The 22,884-nt window shown below is 46.5% G+C and overlaps 1 protein-coding gene across 1 annotated transcript in view; it reads left to right on the top strand.

Moving 5' to 3' along the window:
• YME1L1 (YME1 like 1 ATPase) overlaps positions 1–22,884 on the top strand; it is a 665,597-nt gene that overhangs the window by 563,736 nt on the left and 78,977 nt on the right. Inside the window, exon 18 of the mRNA XM_069211321.1 lies at positions 3,158–3,244. Coding sequence (XP_069067422.1) covers positions 3,158–3,244 — 87 coding nt within the window. The remainder of the gene's footprint in view (positions 1–3,157; positions 3,245–22,884) is intronic.

Below are 22,884 nucleotides of genomic sequence, written 5' to 3'. Positions count from 1 at the left end.
ATGCAGCCAAACCAACACTACCAGGTGAGGTTTGTAATGAAACTTCTAGGCATGATGTCTTCATGCATAGCCATTGTCCCAAACGCAAGACTACACAGGCGGCCCTTACAACAGTGCCTAGCAAGCCAATGTACACAAGCACAGGATCAACTCCAAGATCTAGTGTTGTTAGACCGCCAGACACACTTCTCGCTTCAATGGTGGAACCCTATAAATTTAAACCAAGGGCGGCCATTCCTAGACCCAGTGCCTCAATACGTGATCACAACATATGCTTCCATGATTGGGTGGGGAGCACACCTCAACCAGCACAGCATACAAGGACAATGGAACATTCAACAAAAACAACTGCACATAAATCAGTTAGAACTGTTGGCAGTGTTCCTAGTATGGAAAGCATTTCAACCACTGATAGCCCACAAACACATTCTTGTCAAAACAGACAACACAACGACAATGTATTACCTCAACAAGCAAGGAGGGACACACTCGTCACAACTGTGTCTCTTAGCACAGAAAATTTGGCATTGGGCAATTCACAATCACATTCGCCTAATAGCACAATACATCCCAGGTATTCAAAACCAGTTAGCCTACAATCTCAGTCGAGATCACCGACAAACACACAAATGGGAAATCCATCCCCAGATCCTACAAGATTACTTTCTACGCTGGGGAACACCAAAAATAGACCTATTCGCAACCAAGGAAAACGCAAAATGCCAAAACTTCGCGTCTAGGTACCCACACCCTATGTCCAAGGGCAATGCGCTATGGATGAGTTGGTCAGGGATATTTGCTTACGCTTTTCCCCCTCTCCCACTCATTCCTTATCTGGTAAACAAACTGAGTCAAAACAGACTCAAACTAATTCTCATAGCACCAACCGTGGTACACAACACTGCTGGACCTATCAGTAGTATCTCATGTCAAATTACCAAACAGACCATATCTGTTAACTCAACACAAACAACAGATCAGACACCCGAATCCAGCATCGCTCAATCTAGCAATCTGGCTCCTGAAGTCTTAGAATTTGGACACTTAGACCTTACACAAGAATCTATGAAGGTCATTAAACAAGCTAGGAAACCTACTACAAGACATTGTTATGCAAACAAATGGAAAATATTTGTTTACTACTGCCACAATAATCAAATTCAACCACTACATGCTTCCGCAAAAAACACTGTAAGTTACTTATTACACTCACAAAAATCTAAACTAGCATTCTCTTCTATTAAAATACATCTCATAGCAATATCTGCCTATCTGCAGATTAGACATTCAACATCGATTTTTAGAATCCCAGTCATCAAAGCATTTATGGAAGGATTAAAAAGAATCATACCCCCGAGAACCCCACCAGTCCCCTGGTGGAACCTCAATATTGTATTAACACGACTCATGAGTCCACCATTTGAACCCATGCAGTCTTGTGAAATGCAATACTTAACCTGGAAGGTAGCCTTCCTGATAGCGATCACACCTCTTAGAAGAGTAAGTGAAATACAAGCATTTACTATACAAGAACCCTTTATACAAATACACAAACATAAAGTGGTTCTCCGTACAAATCCCAAATTCTTACCAAAAGTAATATCACCGTTCCACCTAAACCAAACAGTGGAACTCTGTCTTTTTTTCACAACCAGACTCAGTAGCCGAAAGAGCCTTACATACGTTAGACATTAAAAGAGCACTAATGTATTACATTGATAGAACAAAACAGTTTCGTAAAACAAAACAATTGTTTGTAGACTTCCAAAAACCTCATGCAGGAAATCCAATATCCAAACAAGGCATTGCCAGATGGATAGTGAAATGTATTCAGACCTGCTATATCAAAGCCAAAAGAGATTTACCTATTACCCAAAGGCGCACTACACTAGGAAGAAAGGCGCCACAATGGCTTTTCTAGGAAATATACCTATGACAGAAATCTGTAAGGCAGCCACATGGTCTACGCCTCATACATTCACAAAACATTACTGTGTAGATGTGTTAACAGCACAACAAGCCACAGTAGGACAGGCTGTACTACAAACATTATTTCAAACAACTTCAACTCCTACAGGCTAAGCCACCGCTTTTGGGGAGATAACTGCTTACTAGTCTATTCACAGCATGTGTATCTGCAGCTACACATGCCATCGAACGGAAAACGTCACTTACCCAGTGTACGTCTGTTCGTGGCATGAGACGCTGCAGATTCACATGCTCCCTCCCGCCTCCCCCGGAGCCTGTAGCCGTTTTAAGTTGAATGAAACCTGTAAATTTGTAAATTTTGTATATACTTACTATTTTTATACACATTATGTACATGCATACTTACTCCATTGCATGGGCACCTTTACTATATACACAACTCCTACCTCACCCTCTGCGGGGAAAACAATCTAAGATGGAGTCGATGCCCATGCGCAATGGAGCCGAAAGGGAGGAGTCCCTCGGTCTTGTGACTCGAAAAGACTTCTTCAAAGAAAAACAACTTGTAACACTCCAAGCCCAACACTAGATGACAGGATAATGCACAGCATGTGAATCTGCAGCGTCTCATGCCACGAACAGATGTACACTGGGTAAGTGACATTTTCCATATATATATGTATGTATGTATGTGTGTATATATGTATATATATATATGTATGTGTGTATATATGTATATATATATATATATATATGTATATGTATATATATATATATATATATATATATATATATGTTTTTTTGACTTTGATGAAGATACCTATGATGCAGAACTTGGACTACAGGTATGTAACATTTCCCTATTCTAGAACCAATCCAAATGGCATTCCATTTTCAGTAAAAGAAAAAAAACCTGAGTTATAGGCCATCCAAATCTGAAGACATAATCATGCTAAAAGGGTTTTTCTCAATTGCTTTTCTTGCTGAAATGAACATAATACTTTGAAATGTGGAAGTTTTCAATTTGTTTCAATGTTTCTTCTCGTCATGCCAGATAAAACAGCAAACACCTTTTCTTCATTGAAACTCGATGAATTGCTAATGTGCACACTAACATAATTTTGTAAAATCTGAATGTGTTTTTTTATAATTATGCCATGATATTAGATAGTTGAAGATTTCTTCCACAAAACCATTTTTGAAATGTAATTATTCTCTCTTTGTGTAGCTTGGCGTGATGACTTACTCTGATTCAGCAAAATTAAGCCCAGAAACACAAGCTGCCATTGAACATGAAATAAGGGGCCTTTTAAAGGTAAGTCAGCACATAATGAAGAATTTGCAATAATGTTTGAAAAAAAAATAACTTACCAGCACTATTTAAAAGACAGATTCTGCTTGTTTCAAATTTTCCTCAAATCCTGAAGTTGGGTTCTGAATTGGGGGCAACACCCTTAATGCTGTGTGAAGTGTGTGAAGTATTGGTTGCTTCATCTCTGTTAATTAGTCATTGCATTGCTGACCATTATTTTTTCTGAAACATTGACAGGGTATTCCATGTGATTTTGTTCAAACAAATATTTTTCACAACCATTTTCTGTATCATTTAACTTACACTGTCATTTCAAACCTTGTGAATGGTGAATTGTATTGCTGTAGGAGGCAGTTGGTTCAACCCTGCCCTTTCACTTCAAACTCAAGTTTGTGCCCTGTGGTGTACCTCATGGTTCGCCCTGCCCAACCCCACAACTTTTCCCTCCTCCGTTATTCAATGTGTATCTGAAACCACTAGTTATTTCTGTGGCCTAGAGTTGATTTGTTTCCCTTATGTTTGCTGATAATGCTCCGATATTGTTGGGTATTCAGGGCACTGGGAATTTGGACATGGGATCTTCCTGACACATGGTATGAGATTAGTAACTGCATATCAACTCCCTAATGTTAAGCCCCTCTAGAACTGAAGTTCTGATAATTTGCAATTCTCTGGATGACTAATCGTAGCTCCCCTCAATGGGTGAATATCTTTTGCGTACTGAAAAGATCTGCAGTGTAAGCTTAGAACCTTCACACCTCTACTGTGTTAGGTAGTTGTTTTGCTCTACTGCGCTCTCTTCAGAGCATTTTTCAATTCTTTACTTTGGCTGCTAAAATAAATCATTGTAATTAATATTGGGGGACGCGGGTTGCGCTGTTGGTTTGTTCTGGCTCTCCTCGCCTGGGGGCTGGCATCGGAGCGCCGGAGCTGAAGGGCAGGAGCCCTTTGGGTTCTTCCTTTGCGCTCCCGCTCGCGGGGACACGGGTTGCGCTGTTGGTTTGTTCTGACTCTCCTCGCCTGGGGGCTGACATCGGAGCACCGGAGCTAAAGGGCAGGAGCCCTTTAAATTCTTCCTTTGCGCTCCCGCTCGCGGGGACGCGGGTTGCGCTGTTGGTTTGTTCTGACTCTCCTCACCTGGGGGCTGACATCGGAGCACCGGAGCTAAAGGGCAGGAGCCCTTTAAATTCTTCCTTTGCGCTCCCGCTCGCGGGGACGCGGGTTGCGCTGTTGGTTTGTTCTGACTCTCCTCACCTGGGGGCTGACATCGGAGCACCGGAGCTAAAGGGCAGGAGCCCTTTAAATTCTTCCTTTGCGCTCGCGGGGACGCGGGTTACGCTGTTGGTTTGTTCTGACTCTCCTCACCTGGGGGCTGACATCGGAGCACCGGAGCTAAAGGGCAGGAGCCCTTTAAATTCTTCCTTTGCGCTCCCGCTCGCGGGGACGCGGGTTGCGCTGTTGGTTTGTTCTGACTCTCCTCACCTGGGGGCTGACATCGGAGCACCGGAGCTAAAGGGCAGGAGCCCTTTAAATTCTTCCTTTGCGCTCCCGCTCGCGGGGACGCGGGTTGCGCTGTTGGTTTGTTCTGACTCTCCTCACCTGGGGGCTGACATCGGAGCACCGGAGCTAAAGGGCAGGAGCCCTTTAAATTCTTCCTTTGCGCTCCCGCTCGCGGGACGCGCCCGGGCAAAGCCCGGGCCAAGGGCGGGCCCGTCCGAGGCCGAAGGAGGCCGGGCTGGGCCACCCCTCTTGGTCCTAAGGCACGGCAATTGCCCCTTCTGCATAGGGAAGTACCCCAATCTCTCCTCTATATTGTGACATAGTACCATTCGCCAATGGGGAAGCGTAAGGCCAAAGACAGCCCGACTTTAGGCTCTGGCAAATCCAAAATACTCAAAATCAATAAGACTATGTTACCCCACACTAGCCATGTTGCCAAGGAAATAGACGATTTAATAGAAGAGGTAGAACAGATTCTAAACAACAAGGAGAAGCCTAGTCAAAAGGGCTCAAAATCTGGCACGCTTATTCCATTTCTAACATCTAGTTCACACACTGTTGTTAACTCACATTCTGTCGCCTCATCTCACCAACCACTCCAACAGTCGTTGCCTTGTCAAGACCCCATTGCCCTCCCTACACCCTATTCTGAATTAGATGCTCCTAGAGCTTGCACACCTCACCCTTCAATTTTATGCTCTAATCGTTTTTCTCCGCTGGCATCCATTGATTCGGACAATCAGCAACCAGCCGTCTCAACTCTGCCATGTACAGTGAGTCCTCCTCTACAAAATGATCTGTTCACATTGGTGTGTAGCCTTAAGACTGAAGTTGGCGAGTTGAGAGCATTATTGCTTGAAATCATCACCCTTCTTAAAAACAAATATTCTTCCCCTATTAGCGAGCCTAACTCAAACCTTTTGCCTACCAAGCATCCACCTGCAAAAGGCGTCTTATCAAACGGGCCTCTTCTGCCACTAGCTTGTGCTGCAGGTCCCATAGACGATCAGTGTCCTGCAAAACAGCTTACGCCCTCTTTTGGAAGAACTACTCCTCTCCTTCTTAATGCTCCCTTCAAATGGGATATTACCAAAGCTTCATACCACAATCATAAATCAATTAGCAACAACTACATATACATGTGCAATGTTCCACCTTTGCCTCCAAACGTGAGAGAAGACAAAGCCTCACTAACAAACAAGGTCTTGCACTGGGTGAGACATACCAGGGGTTGTGGTTCAATCATCCATGATGACATTGTATCTGTCGAACGATCTAATGGTTCCCCTGGTCTCTCTGGTCCTAGTGACTTTATAACACTTAGTCTTAAAAGCCCACATTTGGTAGCAGGCCTCATGGAAATGGAAGCACGGTCTATAATCAGGAAGTCCCCAGCAATTACTCTTTCAGCTAGCTGTCCTATTGCTAGCTACATGTGTGTGAATCCTTCCACTAGATCAGCCAATTTGGTCCCGAACTATTCTACAACTACTCAAAATACAAGACCAACAGGCCATCAGGTCCAGAGAGATCCACTCCCTGATCTGGCCCCTAAGTCCTGTTTTGGCCCTGTTTCAAGGGCCCAACTAACCCATGATCCTGGGGCTACCTCGGATATTGACTGACTATGTCTCACCAACCTTTGCACAGCTACAGCAGCCATGAACTTTCCATCTAATTCACCTTGCCCAGGCTCTCTTCTTTTATCGGACCCACAACCTGGAACTATTAATGATACCACAAGTTCATTTAAGGCGAACCCCGTTGCCAGTTAGGTCCAAGTTGATACTACCACGAACTCAAACATCTCTTGTGCCCAGCACACAGCAAAACTTTTGTCCTGGAATGTGGCTGGCATTAACAGCAAACTTGTTGACACTGAGTGGGGGGCATTCGTCGGAAATTTTTACGTCTGCATGTTCCAGGAAACATGGGCAACGCATTGTACATACAAACAAGGGTATAGCTCTTTTTTCAAGCCTGCTAAGCCATCTTTAGCTGGCAGGGCGGCAGGGGGTTTAATCACATGGGTAAAATCTACAGAGGGGAGTGGTACAAAGGAGATATATGTGGATTCCCATGATATTTTGGCCGTTGCTATCTACCCAGCCTCAGGCTCTCCTGTCCTTTGTCTAAATATTTATAGCAGACCGGGACCCTCAAATCACCGATCTCCCACTATCGAGCTATTGAATATCTTAATCTCAGACCTTTGCCTCAAATATCATATCATAATAGCTGGTGACTTTAACGTTCTACTTGAACTTAATGCAGATCACATAGAGGTCATGCAGTCTGAAGATAGTGTATGGAATATCCCTCCTCCTGTGACTTCTCATTCTACTCAGCAAAATTCATATAAACCATGCGTTAGGGCCTCACAGATAGTGGATCTCATGATATCCCATGGCCTTCGTTTGGGTAATGGCCGCTTTCCAGCGGACATTCCGGCCAGACCAACCTTCTTCAGGGGCTCATATAGCAACAAATTGGATTATATCCTCTTTGACTTAAGACTATGGCACCATATTCTAGACCTAGAGGTGGGCTTTCCCCATACTAGTGATCATGCTCCCCTCCAGATCACATACAAGAGACCTCTCCTAGTAGGGGTCGCATTTCCCCCTGTCTCCTCTACTGCTATGGAGCTGTCTAGTAATAGGCGTACAGTCAGGTGGGACTCCTTTGTGCAATCAAACAAGCTTCAAGGAAATTTGCGTGCCCTAACCTCTTCTCATCAGTTATTTGATACCAACCTTATTCTGGCTCCATTAGAAATATTGCCTCTCCATCTGGACCTTTTTGCCACTTTGAAAGAGCTGTTTACTAAACGTCCTAGGCCACTGACTATCTCCTGTATTCGACCACATACTAAATGGTTCAACAAGAGGTGTAGGGAGGCCAAAAATACTTTGGCCATCGCGCTAAGGACCAAGGACAGATCAGGCATCATCAATGCTAGACGCCATTATGCTTCTACTTGTAATAAAAGTAAACTCGAGTACGAAGAGGGGCTATGGAGCAATCTACTTGAGGCAGCTACCGTCCATGATTCCAAACGGTTCTGGCTCCTAGTTTCCTGTGGTGATCAGAACCGCGCATCTCACCTGGAGTCTTATATCCCTCCTGACATCTGGCTCTCCTACTTTAAGGAATTGTATGGACCATTGCTGGCAAGTCATATTCCTGACATAATTTCGGAGGAGCTAACAACTTTTGACGAGCCCATGTCTTTCTTGCCCCCTTCTACACTGAACGAAACTGTGTCGGCCATTGCAGCCCAGAAAGCAGCAAAAGCCCCCGGGATGGACGGGATCCCCTCTGATATGTTTAAAGTGGACCAGAATACCTGGGGCCCATATATTAACAGACTTTCTAATGCCATCTTGATTAGCAGAATTTATCCTGACTCATGGAAAGAGGTGATCATAGTGCCCATCCATAAGAAAGGAGAGAGGAACAACCCGGGTAATTATAGACCTATCAGCCTCCTCGACAACCTTCAAAAAAAATTCTGTTATCAGTTGTTGAGCAGGCTGAACAAGTGGCTAGTTGAAAATCAAATCTTAAATCATCTACAAGCGGGCTTCAGAGAAAAAATTAGCACATTAGATCAGATATTTCGTTTTACTTCTATTAAATGGAAAGTTGTCGATGTTGACTTAGGCCACCTATATGTAGCATTTGTAGACCTAAAATCGGCCTTTGATCTAGTACCCCGCCACAAACTGTGGGAAGTTCTGTCTAAAATAGGAGTCCCGTGCTCTATTTTAAATATTATCAGGGATCTTTACACTGGCAACTATGGTAGAATTAGATGGGGCCCACAAGGTGAATTAACAGAAAAATTCCTTACTGCCCGAGGTGTAAGACAAGGTTGTGTTCTTGCCCCTACCTTATTCCTTCTCTTCATAAACGCATGCATCCCTTATCTTATGGAGTGCTCTAACGACTCGCCTAAAATAGGAGGGCAGAAGATCCCCTGCCTTCTTTTTGCCGATGACACCCTGCTGGTATCTCAAACAGCCACAGGCCTTTCAACCCTGCTTTCAAGATTCATTGACTATTGCAATGATTATGGGCTTGAAATTAACCGATTAAAAACCAAGTGCATGGTGTTTGGCGATAGGAAAGGCAGAATGAGACGACCTATTTATTTAGAGGGTGCCGCGCTGGAAAGAGTCAGTGACTTTGATTATTTAGGCCTGAAATTAGAAGACTCGCACAAGTGGCAGCGCCACATCCAGAAGGCAACTTTACGATTGCAACAGCGAGCGAGTGGCATTGCAAGATTTGCAGCTAGATCTCCTAGCTTTGCCATGACGCCCGCAGTAGAAATTTATAAACTACAAGCAAGAGGGGGAGCAATTTATGGAGCTGAACTGTGGGGCCACTGTTGCCTAGATGATTTGATAAAAGTGGAGAACTCTTTTTTAAGGTCACTGCTAAGAGTTCCTCCCAGCTCCCCACTGCTCCCAATACGCATGGACCTAAATCTCCCTTCTATCAGCCAGATTGTTGCACTCAAGCCCCTGTTGTACTGGATTCGCTTATGGTCAACAGATTCTCTCGTCCATTATAGATGTGCGCTAGTTAACTTGATGGCCAACAACACTAGCTCCAAAATCAAGTGGTGTGCATATGTAGAAAGGACCCTCTCGCTTCTTGGTTTGGGGTCCTATTGGAAGGAACCATTATCTATCCCTAAGAACGCAACCCAGACACTAAAGAATGCTTTCTGGCTCCACGCTCAACTTTCCCAATTGTCCGTTGTCTCGCCATCATCCATGACGGGAAACTTTCTATATTTTAAATGCCATTATGAATTTGCCCAATATATGGATATAGTATCTTCTCCGTTTGCTCGTTCATTATACATCAGATTCAGGGTGGGCTCCCTTCCTTTGCGTTCCCTCACATATAAATGGTCTAATTTTAGTTGTTCTTCTAAGATGTGTCCGATGGGCTGTGCCAGAGAAGAATCAGTAACTCATATTCTCTTCCAATGCCCCGCATACTCCAAACAAAGAGCCCGTTGGATTATTCCTCTGTGCAGAAGTAAGGGTTTTAAAAACTGCTCGCTAGCTTTGAGAATTTTTAAATCTGATTCATCGGTTTTAGTGGTTTGTTGTTTGTCAAAATATTTAGATTCAATCTGGCGTATCAGACTGAACACGCTTAAAAAAGCAGAGGGAAATTTAACAATGAATGTGGCAAGCAACAATTGATGGACTTATCATTGTATGCACATATTACTTTTATTGGTTCAGACGTATTCCCTACCTGCTGTTTTTATCTCGTTTTGTTCTTAGATATTTTTAAAATAGAAACGTCCTTTTTATCTGATATGGTTTGCCAGGCTTGTATTTTATTCTTTTACCCACAATGTGTTTTTACGTATAACTATAAGGTGCGATTTTCCAGTAGGGAACTGCTTATGTGTAAATATTTCTCTCTTCTTTTTTCTCTCTTTTTTAATCTTTTATGACTTCAATTGTTTATCATGTAGCTTGCCGTTCCTTTTTTATGTGATGTGCTTTTATGGTATTTATATTTACCGAAATAAAGCTAATGATGATAATTAATATCTTTATTCTTTCCAGAGTTGACTACTGCAATGCAGTTTTTCTGAGCCTCACTATGTAAAATCTATACAAACTTCAGCTCATACAAAATGCCACAGTGAGGTCAATAGTTAATGTTCTTAATGTCATATCTCTCTAGTAAGGTTAAACATGTATTGACCTACTGTCAAAAAGAGAGCTGCATTTGAGGCTCTTTGTTTTTTGCGTAGAATCTATCCATCACCCACCACAATAATGTTCTTGGCACAGATTCTTAATAGGTACTTCCTCAGTCACACACTTGGATCTGCAGCAGCTAAACTAATCACCATCCCTAACTTCAAACTCACCAATTCCTTTTAGAGTCTTTTGTGCTATACTATGGAATAGCCTCCCTGGGTGTCTTTAAAGTGAATCTCCTTGCGATAATTTCAGAAAATCACTGATAACCTGGCAGTTAGACTATGAAGTCTTGTATTTTCCAATGTCTATCAGTTGCTCAGTCTAATTCTTAGTGCCAAGAAATCTGTTTTGAGGTGTACGATGAGTTAGTGTAATGCAAACAAAGGAATTTGACTTAAAAAAAAATTGTAGATTGATTTTGACTAAAACGTTTTTTTAGTTTCTGTGAATATAGCACTACCAAAAACTGCTTTTCTGTTTTACAGAGGTGGCTCCTTCACTATGGCAAAAGAGTGTTTCCCCACTGACTAAGCCAGCAGCAGACAAAAATAAATCCCATAGTCCTTTTATCTTTCTGCTGTTGGCTCAGCCAGCAGTGCAGGGAAGGACGGGGCTGGGCCACGGAAAGGGGGAGGAGGAGAGAGTGCATCTAAGTGCGCATGTGTGTTTGGCCAGCTGTCTCAGGCTGGCCAAACACACATGTGCACTTAGGTTGTTCCAGCCTGGCCTTGCTTAACAGCCAGGCTGGAGAAACTGCACAGACCCCAGGGCTGTGTCTGAGCAGCTCGTACCAGTCCTGGCACTGCTTTCATGGTAGGGTTCGCTAACCCGCTGCCGACAACCCCTTCTATCTCTCTTATCCTCCCCCCTCCCCCCAACACGCTTCGCTCCCCTTTAGCTTTGGGGCTACTGCCGCTGGACCAAAACTTTGCCAAAGGCAAATTGTTTTCTTTATTTAATCTTTAATCATAATATCCACATATGACACCAGCCAAGTCCTTTCCCCCTGGGAAGATAACCCCTCAGACCTAAGTTGGTTTCTTCACACTTCTGATATACAAGAGTACTTGCACCTTTCTTTTCTTTACAGGCCTTCCTAGGGAAATTACCACAACCAGTCCACACACTTCTTCCCTTTCTTTCACAGTATTTCCTGATTTCTTTTGCTTCCACCCAACCTATGTTATTTCCTGGGTGCAGGATCCTGGAAAAAAGAATGTGGTGGGTTGGTAGAGGTCCTGACAGCCTGTGCCAATTCTGAATGTGGAAATCCCTCCTTTTAACCTTTCAACATTCTTCCTGCTCCATGTATGCTGATCGACAAGATTGGTGTTTGCCCCACCCCGGTTTCTCCCTGTAGGAAGCTGGCTCTGTATGTACTATTCCAAAATGAGGTATAGTGTGCACAGAGTCCAGGAGTTTCCCAAAGGCTTAACAGAGGCTAAAGTAGATAATACTAATTCTCTCTTTTGTGGTATTGTGGTCGAGCAGTTAGACTTATCAGAGGGTGGTGCAAAGCATTCGTTGTACACACGCAGTCAAGAAGTCAGGCATACACTCAATGGCTAACTACAGGCCAATGTTTTCATATAGCAAAAGTATATTTGTTACTTTATTACTAGAACCAAAAGGTCATTGTTGCTGGTAAGTACAGTTGTCAGTAGTTATCAAGCATATGTATCAAATATGCTTTAAGTTTTCCAGATAAAGCAGTTTACAAGTAACACTTTTCAATTTTAAAAGTTGACAGTGCAGTTTCTCATAGGAACAAATGAAGTCCTAGGGGAGGAAAAGTGTTAGCACAGTTAACACGTAAGTACTCGACTTTTAATCCCAGTCTTCAAGGGTTAGGATGTCAGCAGGTCAGAAAGTTCTGGCTGACCCCAAAAGTGCACCTCCAGCAGCAACGGGGCCAGCTGGGTGCAGAGGTCAAAGTTGGCATTGGGTTTTCAATGGACTCCTATGAGGACTAGGGTTTCTCTGTAGAAAACAGATTGCAGGTAAGTACCTGGGTTTTCAGGACACAGGCCTGGGGTGTTTAGGTCAGCATAGTAGGGTCCCCAAGTCAACACCAAACACACACTCACAACGGCACAGGGAGAGCCGGGTGCAGGGTGCAAACACAGCATCTGGCGGCCAATGCTTTTTAATAGAGACATCTCAGGGGTCACAATGATGCTGCAGGCTGGATCCAGGGGGTTGGTTTCGGAAAACTAAAGGCTGAACAAGTAGGAGAGGCGCCTGCTGGACATTGCTGGACTGTTGGTCGGATTTCCCAAGGCCACAGACGTCAGGAATATTTGTCAAATCCGGTTGAGGTCAAAGAGGTCCTCCAGGTTCAGGCTGCAGGCATTGTCATGTTGGCCTGGAGGGGGAAACCCAGGGTGGACTCAAGGTCAGACTCTACTCTGGCCAGTGCATGAGCAGAGGTGCCCCTAAGAACTCTAGCTCCATTTTTCTGGACTTTGTGAGTGCTGGACGCCATTTTACATCTGTACTGGACACAGGTCACTTCCTATGTCCAGCTGCATAATGGTAACTCCGAACCTGGGCATGTTTGGTATCAAACATGTTGGAATCATACCCAAATACTATTGCCATTATCGGTTGTATGATTCCATGCACTCTGGGGGCTCCTTAGAGGACTCCCAGCATTGCTCCTACCCGTCTTCTGGGGTTTTCAGGGTAGCCTGCTCTGCTGTCTCCCCTCCGACAGGTTTGTGCCATCCTCCTGCTTGACCAGCTCAGACAGAGGAAGGGAGAACAAAGGATTTCCTATGGGAGAGAGAGGTAACACCCTCTCCCTTGGAAATAGGTGTTGCGTAGCTTGGGAGGTGTAGCCTCCCCAAGCCACCGGTATGCTTTGAAGGGCATATTTGGTGCCCTCCTTGCATAAACAGGTGTAGGAAAGTAACCTGTTTTTGGCATGGTTACCCCCACTTTTTGCCTACTGCCAGTGTGTTTTGACTATGTTCACTGGGATCCTGCTAACTAGGACCCCAGTGACTGTGCTCTCTCCCTCTTTATTTAGCTACTTGGGACTTCACACCCCCCACATTTGGCATACTGGTGCCCCCCACACCCTCTCTGTAAGTCCCTAGTATATAGTATCCAGGGTATTGGGGCGCCAGGGGTTCCCAGTGGGCTGCAGCATTTATTATGCCACCCATGGGAACCCATGTAAAATGTGTTTGCAGGCCTGCCTTTGCAGCCTGCGTGAAAAGTTGCATGCAACCTTTCAATACAGGTCACTGCACCAAGTCACTGTAAGTCACCCCTGTGGCAGGCCCTCCTAGCCCAGAGGGCATTATAAAAGGTACCTGTATGTGAGGACACCCCTGCATGAGCATAGGTGCCCACACAAATTCCTGCTCCATTTTCCTGGACTTAGAGAGATCGGAGAAGCCATTTTAGCCGTGTACTGGACATAGGTTACTGCCTATGCCCAGCTACATAATGGTAACTCCGAACCTAGGCATGTTTGGTGTTAAACATGTCGGAGTCATACCCCAATACTGTTGCCAGTACTGGTTGTATTCCATGCACTCAGTGGGCTCCTCAGAGGACCACCAGCTTTGCTCCTACCAGTTTGCAGGGTGTTCCCTGGCAGCCCGCACTGCTGCCATCATACAGACAGCTTTCTGCCATCCTACGGCTTGAGCAGCTCAAGCCCAGGAAGACAGAACAAAGGATTTCCTTTGGGAGAGGGAGGCAACACCCTCTCCCTTTGGCAGTAGGTGTTACATGGCTTGGAAGTGGTAGCCTCCCCTAGCCACTGGTATGCTTTGAAGGGAACATTTGGTGCCCTCTTTGCATAAACCAGTCTGTACAGGTTCAGGGACCCCTGGTCCCTGCTCTGGTGCGAAACTGGACAAAGGAAAGGGGAGTGACCACTCCCCTGTCCATTAACAATCCAGGGGTTGTGCTCAGAGCTCCTCCAGGTGGCCACTTGATTCTGCCATCTTGAATCTAAGGTGAGCAGAGACCCCTGGGAGCATCTGAAAGGCCAGGTCAGGTTGGTGATGCCACAGACCCGCCTCATAGGTAGTCATCCTGCTATGTGACCAATTCCCCCTTTCTGGGCTATTTAGGGCCTCCCTTTTGGGCGGGTCTTCAGATTTGATGTGCAACTTTCCAACAGGACTTCTCTGCATTGTTTACTTCATCTTCTGGCCACTGGGACTGCAACTGGACCCTCCAGGAACCGACAATCTGCAACTTTAGCAACTGCTCCACTCTGCAACATTGTTTTTCTGGTTCTTTCCAGCAACTGCAACATTTCCCCAGCTGTGCATCCTCTCAGGGCGAGTCTTCAGCCTGCACGAGAAGTAAGAAGGAATCTCCCTTGAAGTTAAGGAGTCAATCCCATGCATCCGCAGGGACCAACTGCAATGATGACTGGCTGCGTGGATCTTCTCTCCTCTTGAGCTGCATGGATCTTGCATCACAGTTGGTGGTCTGGAGTGGTCCCCTTGGTCCTCTCTACCAGCTGTCCAACTTGGGAGACGGTAAGCCCTTGCCTCTCCTTGCTGGACAAGTACCCCTGTGCACTGCGACTCTTGCAGCTACCAAGGCTTGTTTGTTCGTCATCCAAGGTATCTTCAGGCTTCGGGTAGCCCGGGCCCCCAAACACTAATTCCTGCAAGTCTATTGCCTGCTGTTCCAGCGATGTCGGACACTCCTCTGGGTGTGCTAAGTGGGCCTCGCTGTGACTGCTGTGAGTGGGTTGCTTATGGGTGCTGCCTCCTCTTCTTGTGACCCTCTCCAGTTGCTGATGGTCCAGACTCCCCTCTTTGGGTCGAGCCCCCTGGACCTTACTGATTCTCTTCAGCCTTGCAAACCTTTTTTTCTGTCTCTTGCATTTGGCAAGGCTTGTTGGTGGTTTTCCAGCACCACTGACCGACTGCATTTGGACTGCCGACGTGGGACATCACTTGCATCACTTCTTGGAGTCCTCTCCGACTCCTGTGCTGCCCTGCCGACCTTCTTCGTCCACTGGCGACTTGGTCCTGCGTCCACAGAAGGGTGGGTAGTGGTTCCTGGCACAACCGCACGCTCCACCTCAAACTGGACTTGGTCCCCTTCCTTTACAGGTCCTCTTCACTTAGGATCCACTTTGGGGTTTTTCCAGTCTTGGTTGGGTCTTGCACCATCCTTTTCCAATGTTTTTCTGTTGGTTTTGGTGGGAAAATCAGGTACTTACCTCTGCTCTCCTGGTCACTGGGAGTCACTCTGGTTTTCACCTCGTGGGGTTCCCAGTTCCTCCAGCTCCCTTCTACTGATTCCACTTTCTTGGGTTGGGGGGGACTGCCTTTCACATTCTACTTTTTAGTGTGTGATTTGGCCCTCTTCTAGGGCCCTCACTATTTGCTATTGTTTTTACCAATGCCTATTGCTTGCTGTGCTATTTACTGATTATTTGTGTGTATATAATTGTGTGTTTACTTACCTCCAGTTGGGGGATTGCCTATTCAGTATTCTAGTTTTTCTGTTACTATAATAAAGTACCTTTATTTTTGTAACACTGTGGGGGTTCTTTCATGACCCCGGTAAAGGGCCTTGGCTAGTTCATGTGGACCCACAATGTCCATACCAACCCTTTCAAAGGGAACCCCCCACCACAGGTAGTGGAATGAGGGGGCCCTTTGGGTGGCCACCTGCCTTACCACTGGCTTGGCAGGTGACACAGTAGTTACAAAACTCCTTCACCTTTTGGGACATATTGGGCCAGTAAAAATGGCTGACAAGCCTATTCCACGTTTTTGTCTGTCCCAGAAGCCCAGCTAGGGAGATGTCATGGGCCAAGGTGAGGATGAATTCCCTAAACTGCTCAGGCACTACCACTTTCGTGGTTGCACCAGGTTTGGGATCTCTGGCTTCAGTGTTTAGGAGCCCATCTTCCTAGTAGACCCTGTGGGAGTCTCTGACATTTCCCTTCTTCTGTGCAGCTCCTTGCTGCCTCAGGCCTTCAAGAGTGGACAGGGTTTCTGTCCCTGGCACAGCTAGTCCCTTGAGGGTCCTGAGCCCAACAGCTCTACCTGATAAGGATCCAGGTCCATTGACTCAGTTGCACCAGAAGATAAGACTTCTTCCTGAGAAGAGATGTCTTTGTTTTGTTGCTTTGTAGAAGCTGGTCCCCCAGTCTTCCTGCCCTTGCTTTTGTAAGGTTGGGCCATTATTCCAGGCTCCAACACTTCTTCTACAACCTGTACTCAACTTTGTGCTCTAGTTTTCACACACATACCAGTTGAGGGATTCCCAGCATGACTGCGTGGGTTTTGAGTTCTACCTCAGCCCAAGCTGAGTACTCAAGATCATTCACTAGCAAGCATTCCACCAGGATTGCAGAAAAGACCACTACCTGTTTCATGCCAGTAAGCCCTCCCCATCCTAAGGTCACCATAGCCATGGGATGAACCTTGTTACATTGTCAGCATTGATGACTGGATGTTTGTCCAGCCAGATATTGTCCTGGGAAACCAGTTTTTGTATCACCATGGTGACACTGGCACCTGTATCCCTCAGGGCTTATACTTTTGTCTCATTAACCAAGTGATGATGTCTGTCTTTGTTCATATTAGGGGGCGGCCAAGACAGCAAGTGTCAACATCTATCCCACCCTCAGAGACTAAAGTAGCTTAATTGTGAACCCTGATTTGTTCTGGGCACACTCTTGATCCCACCTGGAGACTGGCTATACCAGTGCTAACTGGAGCAGTGCTAGGGGAATTCTTTTTGGGACAGGCCAAGTCTCCAGTTTGGTGTCCATTCTGTTTACAGTTGTCTCACCAGGACTTTTTGGATCAATGTTTTTACCCTTGCACCCAGTTGGAGATTGTGAAGAGGTTCGGGCCCACCCTCCTGAGAAGGTTTTTGAGGCCCTTGAGAAGACTCTTTACTTTTATCCTTAGGTGTCTCACCACGCTTCCACTGGGAAGACTTTGGAACCCCTTTCTTTTGGTCACTCCCAGTGAAAGTCTTGGTCACCCTAGTCTTGACCCATTGGTCTGCCTTCTTTCCCAATTCTTGGGGAGAAATTAGACCTAAATCTACCAGATATTGATGCAACTTGTCATTGAAGCAGTTACTTAAAAGATGTTCTTTCATAAACAAATTATAAAGCCCATCACAGTCATGCACTTCACTGCCAGTAATCCAACCATCTAGTGTTTTCACTGAGTGTAGGAAGTTGGCTCTGTATGTGCTATTTCAAAGTAAGGAATAGCATGCACAGAGTCCAAGGGTTCCCCTTAGAGGTAAAATAGTGGTAAAAATAGATAATACTAATGCTCTATTTTGTGGTAGTGTGGTCGAGCAGTAGGCTTATCCAAGGAGTAGTGTTAAGCATTTGTTGTACATACACATAGACAATAAATGAGGTACACACACTCAGAGACAAATCCAGCCAATAGGTTTTTATATAGAAAAATATCTTTTCTTAGTTTATTTTAAGAACCACAGGTTCAAATTCTACATGTAATATCTCATTCGAAAGGTATTGCAGGTAAGTACTTTAGGAACTTCAAATCATCAAAATTGCATGTATACTTTTCAAGTTATTCACAAATAGCTGTTTTAAAAGTGGACACAGTGCAATTTTCACAGTTCCTAGGGGAGGTAAGTATTTGTTAGGTTAACCAGGTAAGTAAGACACTTACAGGGCTTAGTTCTTGGTCCAAGGTAGCCCACCGTTGGGGGTTCAGAGCAACCCCAAAGTCACCACACCAGCAGCTCAGGGCCGGTCAGGTGCAGAGTTCAAAGTGGTGCCCAAAACGCATAGGCTAGAATGGAGAGAAGGGGGTGCCCCGGTTCCGGTCTGCTTGCAGGTAAGTACCCGCGTCTTCGGAGGGCAGACCAGGGGGGTTTTGTAGGGCACCGGGGGGGACACAAGCCCACACAGAAATTTCACCCTCAGCGGCGCGGGGGCGGCCGGGTGCAGTGTAGACACAAGCGTCGGGTTTGCAATGTTAGTCTATGAGAGATCTCGGGATCTCTTCAGCGCTGCAGGCAGGCAAGGGGGGGATTCCTCGGGGAAACCTCCACTTGGGCAGGGGAGAGGGACTCCTGGGGGTCACTTCTCCAGTGAAAGTCCGGTCCTTCAGGTCCTGGGGGCTGCGGGTGCAGGGTCTCTCCCAGGCGTCGGGACTTTAGGTTCAAAGAGTCGCGGTCAGGGGAAGCCTCGGGATTCCCTCTGCAGGCGGCGCTGTGGGGGCTCAGGGGGGACAGGTTTTTGTACTCACAGTCTTAGAGTAGTCCTGGGGTCCCTCCTGAGGTGTTGGATCGCCACCAGCCGAGTCGGGGTCGCCGGGTGCAGTGTTGCAAGTCTCACGCTTCTTGCGGGGAGCTTGCAGGGTTCTTTAAAGCTGCTGGAAACAAAGTTGCAGCTTTTCTTGGAGCAGGTCCGCTGTCCTCGGGAGTTTCTTGTCTTTTCGAAGCAGGGGCAGTCCTCAGAGGATGTCGAGGTCGCTGGTCCCTTCGGAAGGCGTCGCTGGAGCAGGATCTTTGGAAGGCAGGAGACAGGCCGGTGAGTTTCTGGGGCCAAGGCAGTTGTCGTCTTCTGGTCTTCCTCTGCAGGGGTTTTTCAGCTAGGCAGTCCTTCTTCTTGTAGTTGCAGGAATCTAATTTTCTAGGGTTCAGGGTAGCCCTTAAATACTAAATTTAAGGGCGTGTTTAGGTCTGGGGGGTTAGTAGCCAATGGCTACTAGCCCTGAGGGTGGGTACACCCTCTTTGTGCCTCCTCCCAAGGGGAGGGGGTCACAATCCTAACCCTATTGGGGGAATCCTCCATCTGCAAGATGGAGGATTTCTAAAAGTTAGAGTCACTTCAGCTCAGGACACCTTAGGGGCTGTCCTGACTGGCCAGTGACTCCTCCTTGTTGCTTTCTTTGTTCCCTCCAGCCTTGCCGCCAAAAGTGGGGGCCGTGGCCGGAGGGGGCGGGCAACTCCACTAAGCTGGAGTGCCCTGCTGGGCTGTGACAAAGGGGTGAGCCTTTGAGGCTCACCGCCAGGTGTCACAGCTCCTGCCTGGGGGAGGCGTTAGCATCTCCACCCAGTGCAGGCTTTGTTACTGGCCTCAGAGTGACAAAGGCACTTTCCCCATGGGGCCAGCAACATGTCTCTAGTGTGGCAGGCTGCTGGAACCAGTCAGCCTACACAGCTAGTTGGTTAAGTTTCAGGGGGCACCTCTAAGGTGCCCTCTGTGGTGTATTTTACACTAAAATGTACACTGGCATCAGTGTGCATTTATTGTGCTGAGAAGTTTGATACCAAACTTCCCAGTTTTCAGTGTAGCCATTATGGTGCTGTGGAGTTCGTGTAAAACAGACTCCCAGACCATATACTCTTATGGCTACCCTGCACTTACAATGTCTAAGGTTTTGTTTAGACACTGTAGGGGCACAGTGCTCATGCACTGGTACCCTCACCTATGGTATAGTGCACCCTGCCTTAGGGCTGTAAGGCCTGCTAGAGGGGTGTCTTACCTATACTGCATAGGCAGTGAGAGGCTGGCATGGCACCCTGAGGGGAGTGCCATGTCGACTTACTCATTTTGTTCTCACTAGCACACACAGGCTTGTAAGCAGTGTGTCTGTGCTGAGTGAGGGGTCTCTAGGGTGGCATAAGACATGCTGCAGCCCTTAGAGACCTTCCTTGGCATCAGGGCCCTTGGTACTAGAAGTACCAGTTACAAGGGACTTATCTGAATGCCAGGGTGTGCCAATTGTGGATACAATGGTACATTTTAGGTGAAGGAACACTGGTGCTGGGGCCTGGTTAGCAGGGTCCCAGCACACTTCTCAGTCAAGTCAGCATCAGTATCAGGCAAAAAGTGGGGGGTAACTGCAACAGGGAGCCATTTCTTTACACTGAGTAGTCTACAAAATCAACCCAGGACTCGCTCAAGGTTTTGTGGGCCCCCTGAACCTAATTCTATATTCCTCAGTGGTAAATCCAAAGTCCTCAATTAGGATAGCCTTCATGTGGTCTTAGGATTCAGCATCTGCAGCAGTGAGTGAACAGTTCCCAAGGTAGAGCTCCCTAATGAGACTTTTACAATCTTCTGGTTCCACATGCCCTCTCAAAGTATGTGAACCACTTGGTGATGTCATTGCCTTCCTCATTCTTAGGGACAATCCCTTTGGTGATTTTAGGGGTATCAGAATGCTCTCTCTCCCTAACTGTTGTATTGCTGCCAGCATTAATGGGCCCTAACCCCATTTCTGCTCTCTTTGTATAGCCAGGAGCTGTCTCTCCAAGGCTAATCTTTTGGCCATCCTTGCTAAAGCTGTTTGGCTATCCTTGCTAAAATCCTCTTCATTGAGGCTGCCCTCAATGGTCCCAGAGGAACTGGACTCCCTTGTAGGAGACCCAGATCCAGTAAGCACTATCCTTGGAGACCGGGACCTTGGGCCCTTGCCTTCCCTTGTTTCGTTAGGATGGTGGGAGTTCATCCTCCTAATCCCTAATTTCTTCCCCATCTGAGGGGAAGTCTTCCTCCTCAGCAGAATGTTCCCTGGTATCCTCCGCCAGGAGCTCCTGGAAGCTCATCTTGGTAGGGTTGAACCAGTTTTTCAGTCTGCAGAGAGATCTTAACTCCCTCATCCCAAGATGGAGATAAGGGGTGAGGTTGATCTCCACAACCATGTCCTGTGAGCTGCTCATTTTGTTGCACAGTTTGGGGGTTATGTTTAGGAACTAAACACTACTTCTAGCTACTAACCCCTAACTATAGTCAATTTAAAATCTAAAACAGAATAGCAAAAGGGAGCTTACCCAAGGCCCTATCAGGACTTTTAAAAATGTAGAAAAAAATCTCAATTAAAAAATCTATGGAATCTAAAGGCAATTTTGGAATCGGGTATTAGCTGAGTGGTCAATCAAATGCAAAATCATAGATCCCACCGCTAATCCACCAATGGTCTGCCTTCTTTCCCTTTTTCCGCTTTTAGGAAGCTGGCTCTGTGTATATACTATATCAAAATGAGATATAGGTGGTCATTACAACCTCAGCGGTCTTTTTACATGACCGCCGAGGGACTACCGTGCGGAAGACCGCCAGTAGTGGCGGTTTGCCGCTCGATGTATTACGACTGTTGGCTGCTCTCCGTCCTTTTTCCGACGGAGAGCCGCCAACAGCCATAGAAGCGGGGAAATGGAGGTTGCTCCACCTTCACCACACCGCCAACAGAACACCGCCCACCGAATCACGTCCTGTGATTCAGCATGGCGGTGTTCTGTTGGCGGTGTGGTGTCGGCGGAGCAGCCCCCATGGCTCCCATCCCCTCCCGGAGGATCGACAGAACAGGTAAGTCGATCGTCCGTTAGAGGAGGGGGGTGGGGGGTGTTGTGTGGGTGCATGGGGGTGTGCGTCTGTGTATGTAGAGGGGGTGTGTGAGTGCGTGTATGCTTGCGGGGGTGTTGCATGTTTTGGTAATGAGTGCGTGTATGTCTGTGGGTATGTCTGTATGGATGTGTGCGTGTTTGACTGTGTGTGTGGATGTAGGCATGTATGTAGGTGTGAGTGTGTGTGTGTTGGTGGTGCGTGCGTGTCGTGTGTGTGTGTTCTGTGATGTTGGGGGTCGTGGCAGGGGTGGTGGGGGGTGTAGGGGAGGGAGTCGGGGTGGGGGAGACCCCTATCAGTGCCAGGGAAGGAATTCCTTGGCACTGATAGTGCTTACCGCCATGGATTTCATGGTGGTTCCAACCGAAGGAAATCCACAGCGGTAAGCCGGGTCAAAACCGGCGGATGACCATGGTGGTAACCGCCGTGGTCATAATGCAAAAAAAAAAGACCGCCAGCCTGTTGGCGGTCTTACCGCCGCTTCTCTGAGTTCCGCCAGGGTCATAATGACCCCCATAGTGTGCACAAAGTCCAGGGTTTTTACAGAGGCTAAAGTAGGTGATACTAATGCTCTCTTTTGTGGTAGTTTGGTTGAGCATTTAAACATATCAGAGGGTAGTGCAAAGCATTTGTTGTACGCACACAGTCAATAAATGAGGCACACACTCAATGACTATATTAGAAAAAAAGAATTTTGTTTCTGGAGCCAATAGGATCTTGTTGCAGTTAAGGACATTTGCACGTTAGTATTGAACATGTGTATCAATAGCACTTTGTTTAGATTTGGCAAAGAAAACGGTTTACAGGCAAGTAACACTTTTCACTTCCAAAAGTTGACAGTGCAATATTCAGAACAGCCCGGGGTGGGGGGGGGGGGTGTGAGTGTTAGTGCTGTTTTGAGGTAAGTACTCGACTTACAGTTCCAGTCTCCGGGAGTTAGGATGTCCACAGGTCGGAGTTCAGGATAACCCCAAACTGAGTGACCTTGGGCTACTCGAATAAGGATTATATTTAGAAGAGGGCGTCCTACCCATGACGTTTGACATAATGTTATA

The sequence above is a fragment of the Pleurodeles waltl genome, chromosome 10 (genome assembly GCF_031143425.1).
Source record: "Pleurodeles waltl isolate 20211129_DDA chromosome 10, aPleWal1.hap1.20221129, whole genome shotgun sequence".
Classification (NCBI taxonomy): Eukaryota; Metazoa; Chordata; class Amphibia; order Caudata; family Salamandridae; genus Pleurodeles; species Pleurodeles waltl.
This window is presented reverse-complemented; position numbering and strand designations above follow the sequence as displayed.